At 42.2% G+C, this 9,873-nt stretch overlaps 1 protein-coding gene across 1 annotated transcript in view; it reads left to right on the forward strand.

The window, feature by feature from the left end:
• The window catches only part of SNX30 (sorting nexin family member 30), a 152,898-nt gene that overhangs the window by 122,037 nt on the left and 20,988 nt on the right, over positions 1-9,873 (forward strand). Inside the window, exons 6-8 of the mRNA XM_019518200.1 lie at positions 3,052-3,247; positions 4,237-4,436; positions 9,257-9,343. Coding sequence (XP_019373745.1) covers positions 3,052-3,247; positions 4,237-4,436; positions 9,257-9,343 — 483 coding nt within the window. The remainder of the gene's footprint in view (positions 1-3,051; positions 3,248-4,236; positions 4,437-9,256; positions 9,344-9,873) is intronic.

Below are 9,873 nucleotides of genomic sequence, written 5' to 3' on the forward strand. Positions count from 1 at the left end.
TCCAGAAAAAAAAGGTGTGATTTTGTGTTTTTTTTTTTTTTTTTTTTTTTTTTTTTTGTTAAAGCCCCCCACACCCCATGGAAGGAGCTTTATTTGGTGTCCTTACAGCCATTTTGAAACATGATGGTGAGCAGTCTTGCCTGATTTGAGATGGAAATGGCAGGGATGGTAGCCCCTTCTGAGGCCATGAAGCCTGCCAGGTTTCAAGGAGATGGGTGCAGGGGTTTCTGGGAGACTGCACTTTGTCACTGAGTAGGGTCTGTAGAGATGGCCCTAATACCCCTAGAGCCCTGTGACTGCCAGCTCCACCCTACGGGCATCTAGTTGGAAAAAAATAAATAGGGAGGCTGTCCTCTATCTTCAGCTCTGTCACTGGTCCTAATGGACTCCACTAAACCCTGTAGGTTTTCATACCCCTTGCTGGCACTAGCTTTTAAGTAGGTATCTCAGGTGCACATCAGCAGGAGGAGTGGACTCAGCTGAGCCACTTGCCGCCTCTGAAGTGCCTTCTGGGGAAGGAGACATGGCTCTAGGGGAAGCTTGAGGAGTGTGGAGCACAAACTCTGATTCCACCTCCTTCCCTAGAATTTCCCTTGCTAGGGCACTTGGATCCGACTCCAGCTCTTCCTCTGGCACTGGAAGACTGAGCATGGGAAGTGAAACTGGGGTAGAGGAGACTGGTGCTGCTTGTTGTCATGGTGCTTCTCAGGGTGGTTATGGCAGGTATTATTGGAGGGGATGCAGACGCTGCTGTTATCTCCTTGGTGCCACTAGCAGCAGAAGTGGCATGGCTACTTGTTGGAAAAAGGCTGCATCTAAGTTTGGGGGTGGGGGGGGCACGACTTGGAGCTCTCCCTCTGCCCCCTCTTCCACCCCAGCCAGAAAAGCAGCCACCTACCTTTCCAGCACGCTTCATGTTTGGTGCACTAGAAAATCTGTACATTTCTGTGATGTATGTATTTATGTACTATATAAATATACGTTGTGCTTTCTTGCACAGTCGGTGCAGTGTCAGAGAAAACATTTATTTTGTGTAGAAAGAATAACAAAAAGGATTTTGGGGAAAGAATGGATTAGGAAATGGTATTTTGGAAAGGATTGGATCCCACTTGCTAGCAACAGACTAGCAAGTAGGAAGTGAGAGCCTTCTTGATACTGCTGGAAGACAAAGCTCAAACTGACAAAGGCACAGCTGACAGCTCATTTCAAACACTGCTTTTATGCTCCTTCTCTGTCCCTCCCCCAGAGCACTAGGATTGGAAGAGACTTCAGGGAAGGATCACAGTGACTGCCCAGCTACACATGTCTATCAGAGCAGTCCTTCACCCTCCCACTTCTTAGTTTGTATTTCCCTGAAAGCCCAGCTTAAACTCTTTCAAATATTCGAAACGCTTCAAGTGCCCTTGTTTCACCTCAAAGCCTTGCATTTCGTTTTGGTTTAGAGGTTGAAACGCCTTCAAAACAAAACATCTGTTGAAATTTGGCACAGCCCTAGAAGCAATCTTCAGCATGAAAGGCAATATGACTCTTCTTGGCAACATTTGTCAAGATCTGTCTCTTCCACAGTTGCAGTACATGCCTGTATTACTATAAGTAATGCATTTTGAAAGGTGTGTAGCTCTAAAGTTTTTCTTTTTTTCTAGCTATGATTTGTAAGAATCGGCATCATAGAAAATGAGGTTAGGAAGGGACCTCAGGAGGTCATCTAGTTCAACTCCCTGCTCAAAGCAGGATTATCTGCAATTAGATTATTCCAGCCAAGGTTTTGTCAAGCTAGGCCTTAATCTCTGAGGGTACAGGGATTCCACCAACGCTCTAGATAACATGTTTCACCACTGTCCTAGTAAGAGTTGTTCCTGATATCTAACTTGGGGGGAAAAAACTAGGGTTACTTTATGGTCTTGGTTTGTAGAGGTCAGGAAGTAATTTTTTGCCCCTTTTTGTATATGCATCAGTCTAGTAGACTAAAGCTTTAGAGCAAAGTTTAAGCATGAAATACTGACCTCTGCTGGAAGGACTGCAATACATCATATCAATAAAAGAGAAAATAATCATGGCTTAAATCCAAGCATCTTCCCCCTAGAGAAGGGATGCACAGTCTTTTGGTGCATAGTCATAGAATACCACAAGTAATTCAATTCCAGACCCATATAATGAGTCTCCTTGCAACAAACAACTTATTTCTCTTTTCTTTTGTCCTGGGCCCCCTGGCAACATGGCCTACTTGGGTAGGAATTGTATTAACACAGTGCATGTTGAATATTATCCTATCCAACCCTCTTCTCCATTGGAAGGGGAGGAGAGCAGTCATAATTGGCTAACTCGGTTCATTGCATTTGGAGATCACTTGAGCACTTGGCCATGTTCTGGTTCTGTGCACCCACATTCTTGGTGGCCTGCAGGAGCCCAGTTCTGTCTGCATATTACTGGTGCAGGGACTGCGAGGTCTGTTGTGGTTTTCTCTGCAAAGCGCTGGGAATAAACTGAACCTGCTGACTTGGCTTCCCCAAAATTTGTCTAAAATGTACTATATGACCTGAATTTTTCCATGTGTTCAGTGCCACCACACTTGGATTAGGCTGGCATTTGCCTTGTGTGAGTAGGAAAGTACTTCTGTCAGTCACATGTAAAATACCCCTCTGTCTACAGATACTCCTGAAGCAGTGCCTATCCTGATAAAGTTTATATGAAAAATGCATATGATCCTGGAATTGATAGCTCATGACCCAACATCTTCCTTTGCAAAAGCTTTTTTTTATCACCTGTGCTTTTAACTGAAGTGCAGACTACTTAGACCAGTGGTCAACAAGGCTTCTAGTAGTGAGCTGGAATGGCTCAGCTAGTGACCAACATGGGCTGGTGCTAGGCCTGGTCTCTGCTTCTTGCTGCCACCTAGCTGCATTGTGACATGAGCAAAGCCCTTGCTGCTGAAGCCATAGTCAGGCTAGATCCAGTGGCTCTGGGTTATACCCTGATTTAGACTAGTTATGGTATTTTGCTTTTCCTGCCTGCAAACTGTTTTAAAAATACAGTATTTTGTCATTTTACCAGGATCTTAATGCCTACAAAAAGCAAGGAATGGCACTGCTCTCCAAGATGGGAGAGTCGGTCAAATATGTCACAGGAGGCTATAAACTAAGAAGTCGACCACTGGAGTTTGCAGCCATGGGAGAATATCTAGATATATTTGCTCTAAAGCTTGGAACAATTGACCGAATAGCACAGCGGATTATCAAGGAGCAGTTGGGTAAGAACTTTCCTTTGGGCAGGTAACTTGGCAGCAGTTTTTTTTTTTTTTTGTCTGCTGACAGTAGTACTGCCTCTATTAAAGAAATAAATAAAAAATGGACACTAGAGTCTGAAGGCTAGCACTTCACTTGAATGGTTGTGCTGTGTACACTCTTGTAAATACATTATTTTTTTTTCTAAAACTTGAGTTACCTTGACTTAGTGTGTGGTAGGCTTTTGTTTTTTTGTAACTGAGTTCTGGCAAACCAAACGTTTACTCCACTTATGCTTATTTTTGAGGCTACAGTAGTGTTAAACTTAATCTCTGGCTAATGTGTACACTTTTTAATCCTGAGTTGAGCATCTCACGATAGGTGTTTGCAACCCAAGTCTTCTAAAAATCAGTCTCAAGCCTGCAAGACTACAGCATAAGGAATTGGCTTCTGGTCTGGTCAAAAAGCTCTAACTTGACCCTTTTAAGTATCCCCTAACTTTTTTCTATAGGAAATTTTTTTTTGTTGTTTAACCTTAACTTCTATGTAGGTTCCATGTAGAAATTTATCTTTCCTAATATGGGAACAGCAAGGCAGGGAGAAATTCTGGGCCTTGCACTCGACGTTAGTGCCAATGAAATCTATGGGTTTTTTTGGAGTTGACTCTTGGCATGTGTACATACTTTCCTCCAACAAGAGATGCTGTTAATACAACACAAGCCAAAGATGTGTTGCCAGGTTTAGATTTAAAAAAAAAAAAAAGGGGGGGGGGTGCAGTAAATTGTGACAACTATTTAATGTTGATCTACAAAGAAGCCTTCACTTTTCATAAAATATGCAGTTAAGTTCTGACTTGACACACCCTAATTGGTAAATGTCAATGTGTATAAATTGATTCAGTTCTACCCAAAAGGTTGGCCTACAGTAATCTTCTTAAACCAAAGTACCTGTAAAAATAACTTGCTGTGCCTTCCCCCCCACCCTTTTTTTCCCCCCCATGTCTGCATTTTCCCAGAATACTTGGTGGAACTAAGAGAGTATGGACCAGTTTACTCAACTTGGGGTGGGTTGGAGGTGGAGCTAGGAGAACCCTTGGAAGGTGTGTCTGCCTGCATCGGCAATTGCTGTACAGCACTTGAGGAACTAAGTGAAGACATGACAGAGGACTTCCTGCCTGTACTCCGGGAGTACATCTTGTACTCGGAGTCCATGAAGGTAAGCAGCCGTGTGACCATCCTGTTTTTCTATGTTTTGTGTGCACTCATGGAACAAGCATTCCTGAATAGACCCTACCACTCACTGTGTGTGTAAGTTTTCCATCTGGAAGTAGTTCATTGCAGGAAAGAGGATCAGTTGCTACCTCCTTTCCCCCTCCCCTACCACCAAATATCAAAAGTATTAAACTGCAACGTGTAAGCAAGCTTCTGTAGAAGGTTTTTTGCAACAACCTCAATTTTGGTAGACTTCCACTAGTGAATAAGGGCACACATCCTGACATTGTACCTGGGTTGATCAGAAAATACTGCCTCTAAGGCATGTAAATAAGGGGGGTTTTGCATGAGAGTCAACTTGGAGATCTGTCAAGACCCTGAAGAAATTGAAACTTCCACATGCAAAAAGAGCCTGACCTGACGGACATGTCTTGGTGCTATTTCTGCATGACAGTGCTCACTTGCACACTGCAGAACTTTTATCATTTGGATGGACTGTGCTGCTTCATCCTCTATACAGCGCAGAGGATGAAGGTAACACTTTTAGGATGCCAGCAATGTGATGGAGACTACATAATAGTTATTGGAGGAGTACTTGTTTCACTACATGGTTATGTTGGGACACATGCCCTATTCACCAGTAGAAAAAGCCTTAGTAAGGGGCTTGTGTTACCGGGGGGGAATAGCTGTATTGTCAGTAGTGTACACAGTGTGTGCTAATTTTAATATTAGACTAATATTACTGGGAAGACTTAGGGGGAGCAGCATTACTTTGACCCCCCCACCCAAGAACTTGAGGCTTTTTTATACAGAATCGGACCACTGTAGCTGTGTACATAACTAGTGTCATGGTTCCTTTCAGACTGAACAGGGGTTGTGTAAAAGACTTCAGTCTAACTCTGTTCTTGTGCATTAGCACAATGGTAGATCATCTTTTTTTTGTTTTTCAACACGCTGAGCATTGTTAGCTAAACCAGAGATCGGGCTCAGTTCTTATTCAACACTACATGTGAAAGATGGATTTATTGGATGCTACAATAATGCTACTTAAAATCTTATGAATGTGAAGTCTCTCAAATCTGCCTCCTGTGATTTGTCTGGCACCTAACTTTCCATTAATCAAAGGTCACTCTTTCAATTCTAACCTTTTCAGCAGTGGTGGTTAGTGACCTAACTGTGCTGTTTCTTTCATAAACGGGCGCATCAAATGTTCCTCAGCATGCCACTTTCTATGCTAAGGTTTTGGTCACTCCCCTGAAATTTGCCTGCAAAATTGCTGTCCAAAAACATTTATGCATGGTCTGAAATTGCCTTTTTAATAGGAGTATCTTTGCAGCCCGTTCAATATGTAGGGCAGATCTGTAGACCCTTTTACTGCTCTTATGCATGCCTATAAAAAACAAACAAAACAAAACAACTTAAGGTATTGACATTTAGGGTCTCGGTTGCTTTTGAAATAAGATTTTGCTTGGGAATAATGCTAAATATCTGCATTACAAGTAGCTGCTTCCTCTACTTAAGAATTGAGGCACTTGGGGCATATTTTTAACAACGTAAGTTTTTAAACATTAACTGGGTTAATCGCATTTTTAAAGCTGATATCGAGCCAACCAGAGTGATTTTAGCATGGGGTTTAGGTGACCTGTGGCATGAGAATGCTCACAGCTTCACAGAACGTAAGCCTCTGTGTGTGCGCTCAGCATTTTATACTTAAAAATAAACAAACCTGAAGTATCAACAAAAACCAGTTCTGCTTGGAGCGCCTCAGGAAAGTCCCCAACAAGGTAATAGTATGTGCTCTTTTTTTAAAGTGTTACTCAAGAAATGGCACCTGAAATACCTACTTCCTCAGCTCTGTCCCTGTGTGTGTGTGTGTGTGTGTGTGTGTGTGAAGACTTTGTACTTTTTTACTGACTTCTTCTGATGTCTTGTCTTCCTGATTTTTGACTGGATTTTACATGTTAAAGTGTGATACTTGCATACAGGCTTTCCTTTTAAGTGGTCTGTCAAATGGTTTAGGCAAAAGCTGGTTGCACTAGAACTGTGCTTCCTCAAATAGTGAGGTGAAAGTCCTTCTTTTTCTCAATTTACAAAATCCAAGGAAGTAAATTTCTTTCACTTGAGCACTCTGTCCCAGAGAACCTGGCTTAATTTAGGTTTACTTTATGGACTTCAGTATACAGGTAGCAGTTGCTGGCCCCAAATCAGTTTTGCTTGTTTAACCTTACTGTGCTTTGCTTATGCCTAAGCAGGCTGTGGCACGTGTTCTCCATACTAAGGTATTTTAATGAAAGTTAACAAGGAAAGCCAGTGATTTGGGGAAACCAGTGATTTAGCGGTGGTGTTTTTTGTTTGCTTGTTAGGGGACAATTCTTCAAATGTAACTTTGTTTGCACTGTGCATAGTATTTTCCCCAGGACTTCACTTTAAACCTCCATTTGTTTTGTTCCCAGGCTTCTGCAGGTAGGGAGGATAAGTGGTTTGCCAGGGCAAAACAAATGGGCTGATGGGATGGTAAGAACAGCAGTAGCCTGGATCTATAGTGATACATGCCCTCTAACTGGGTGCAACTAATGCAACTGAATAAACTCCTGTGCGACTTTTGAATCAGAGTAAACTAATCCCAGTATCTGACAGGACTATCCAATTGTGCTGTAAATTGGTCTTCACTGGCCGAATTGCTGCGTACATGTAGATGGTGATGCTTGCTGTGCAGTAGATTAAATTTACTACTCAGTAAAAGTGCACATGTAGAGGTGCCCACTAAGTTTTGAAGCATTCAGCATTTTGCATAAAGCTCTTTTCTTTATAAGAAGCAAAATTGTAACTGTAGAAGAGTACTGCAGGCTTCTGAAGTTTTTAGTCTGCAGTGTGCTTGCCTGACTTTCAGAGAGTTGGGAGGGGGGTGGGGAAGGGGAGCTGGCAGAGATCAGTGCTTGGACCTACATTTTTTTTGGTTCCCAGGATCTGGAGGGCATGAAGAGCTGTGGTAGAGTAGGGAGTAAGGATGGAGCCAGCTGTTAAGAAAGATGACTCTCTCTCTCTAAGCAGTGCAAGGGATCTTTTTAAGTTTCAACAAAAACCTAAAGGTGGGGATAAGAAGGCTAGAGTTCTGGCTGCACAGTGGCCAGTTTTAGTGGGGTTGGGGTAGGAAAGAAAGAATAATGCAGCATGGGATGTCTGAAGATGAACTGACTCGGCGGCTGTCACAGAATACTTGCTGTCCACACACAACACTGAAGTGGTTTAGTGTGAACTGGTTCAAAATAGTACTTGACCTTTTTTTTTTTTCCCCAGGCACTTATGAAACCTTTCAGGTAGCTTTTTTTTTTAAACCAGTTTAACTGCCTGTCGGTATTTTCACAATACTGTATACAGTTGGTGCTTAAGGGGCAGGAACAGGGAAATCTATGAAATATTTCTTTTGTTCCATGGAACTAGATGAGAGCAAGGCTTCTAAAGTGAGGCTGTTGCTTATTTGGTAGATGTTCTGTGCCAATGCAATTATCTAGTCTCCTCTTAAAGACCCCCAGGGTAGGAGCCAGCCAATCACCTTGTTGGGGTTGTTTGACACCAGTACTCTTTCCTGCCATGGCAAGGGGTCAGACTTGATGATCTGCGTGGGTCCCTTCCAACCCTACTAACTATGAAACTGAAAACTGAGGCCAAAATTATTAGGTTAGCTTCTCAGTGATTTCACCTGACCCAGTTGCTTGGTCCTCTGCATTGCAGGATATGTGACTTTATAAAAGCAGGGCATGAGGCTTGCTTTTCAAAGGAATAAGCAAGGAGCTTATCCTCTGGATAAGAAATCTCCCAGGACTTACTTTTCCTCTCCATGCAAAATATGCACTTTAATGCCCGTGTTTAGCAACTGTCTTGGCATACAATTGCTAATACTAATGTAGTAATATAGTAAACAAAAAAAAAAAAAACCCCCCAGAAACAAAACTCCAACTAATGTGTTTTATAGATGGGAGCTTAAGACAGACCTACATCTGCAAAGCTGTCGTATATCATGCTGTAGCTTCTTGCATGTAAATCTGTGACTGGATATCCAGTGCTTAATAGGACTGTGGTTAGGTGATCCTGGGGCTTTTTTACATATGACATAAGACTAGTGGTCTTGTCTTCATTAACTGACCTAGAGAAACAATCCCGAGTAGCTTAGCCAAGTCGTCATAAAGTGTGTGCGGTTTTGTTTTGGGTTTTTTGCGTTCATTTTTTATTCCTTGCACAAAAATGCACTCTTTTTGCCATCGTTGGACAAAACTTTCATGCCCCCACCCTTGCATTCTAACAACAAAGTAAAGCATGACCTTTTTAGGTCACTCCTTCAAGTCATGAAACTATTGTCACCTGGCCAGCAGAAGCTCAGTTTCAGGAAGAAGATTGCTTGCCAGCTGTGTATAACTTTGTTTCTCTTGTTGCCTAGTGATTTTTCTAATGCTTTAAAGATTGAATTCTCACTTAACCTTTCTTTTCCAGTTCAGTTTCTGCAGGTGAGTCAACAGATAAATAGAGAAGTTAAGTATCTTGGCAAAGGTTGCACTGAAAACTAGTTGCAAGACTTGGGAGTCTTGGCTTTTTTAGCCTCACTTCTAATGATTACAAATCTTAGTTTGCACCTGCTTCCAAGCTAAATGGTTCAGTCTAGAGTCTCTGTTGCAATGCCTACAAAATAAAACCAAAATCTGCTGTTCGTTGCTGACCTCTGATTCAAGTGACATGTCAACTTATCCAGCCTGAGGTCTCTAGCAGGGTGGGGCAATAAGGAGAGTTGCCCTTATCTGCTTTCAACCTTTGTGCCTTTTCTTTCTCCAGAATGTGTTGAAGAAGAGAGACCAAGTTCATGCAGAGTATGAAGCAAAATTGGAAGCTGTGGCCTTGAAAAAAGAAGACCGTCCAAAGGTTAGCATTTGAAAAAACTTCAGTAAAAACCAAACCTGTGGCACTTGTCTGTCAGTCTTGGCTGAGAACTTGCTTAAGAAACAGCGAACAAAAGTGATCTGCCGCTTCTTACCTGGAACAGTGTCTCTTCGTTTTATAAGCTGGCCTCAGTGAGAACAAACGGTGATGATGGGTGGATATTTTCAGTGGAGAAAAAGCTAACGGGCTAAGCATGTGGAGGGGGATGGGGTGGTGGTGAAATCTACTTGTACCTGTAGTTACATCACTACAGCAAAGCAATCTTTGGATAGGCCCTGTGGGGGAACAGTACTAGTCTGTCATGCTGCAAGCATGATCTGAAACCCACTGAAGTATAAGGGAAAAGACTCCACTATACTTTGGGTCAAGCATTCTTTTTTTAAAGAATAACTGTTCCTTTGCATGCATGCTAGTGAGGAAACTTCTCTTTACATCCCACAAGTGATTTTTTTTTTTAAAAAAAGAAGTGTACTTATCAACCTGCAAAAATTGATAAGTATGCTGCGCCCCCC

Source organism: Gavialis gangeticus, unplaced genomic scaffold, assembly GCF_001723915.1.
Source record: "Gavialis gangeticus isolate Ggan-Ray unplaced genomic scaffold, GavGan_comp1, whole genome shotgun sequence".
Lineage (NCBI taxonomy): Eukaryota > Metazoa > Chordata > Crocodylia > Gavialidae > Gavialis > Gavialis gangeticus.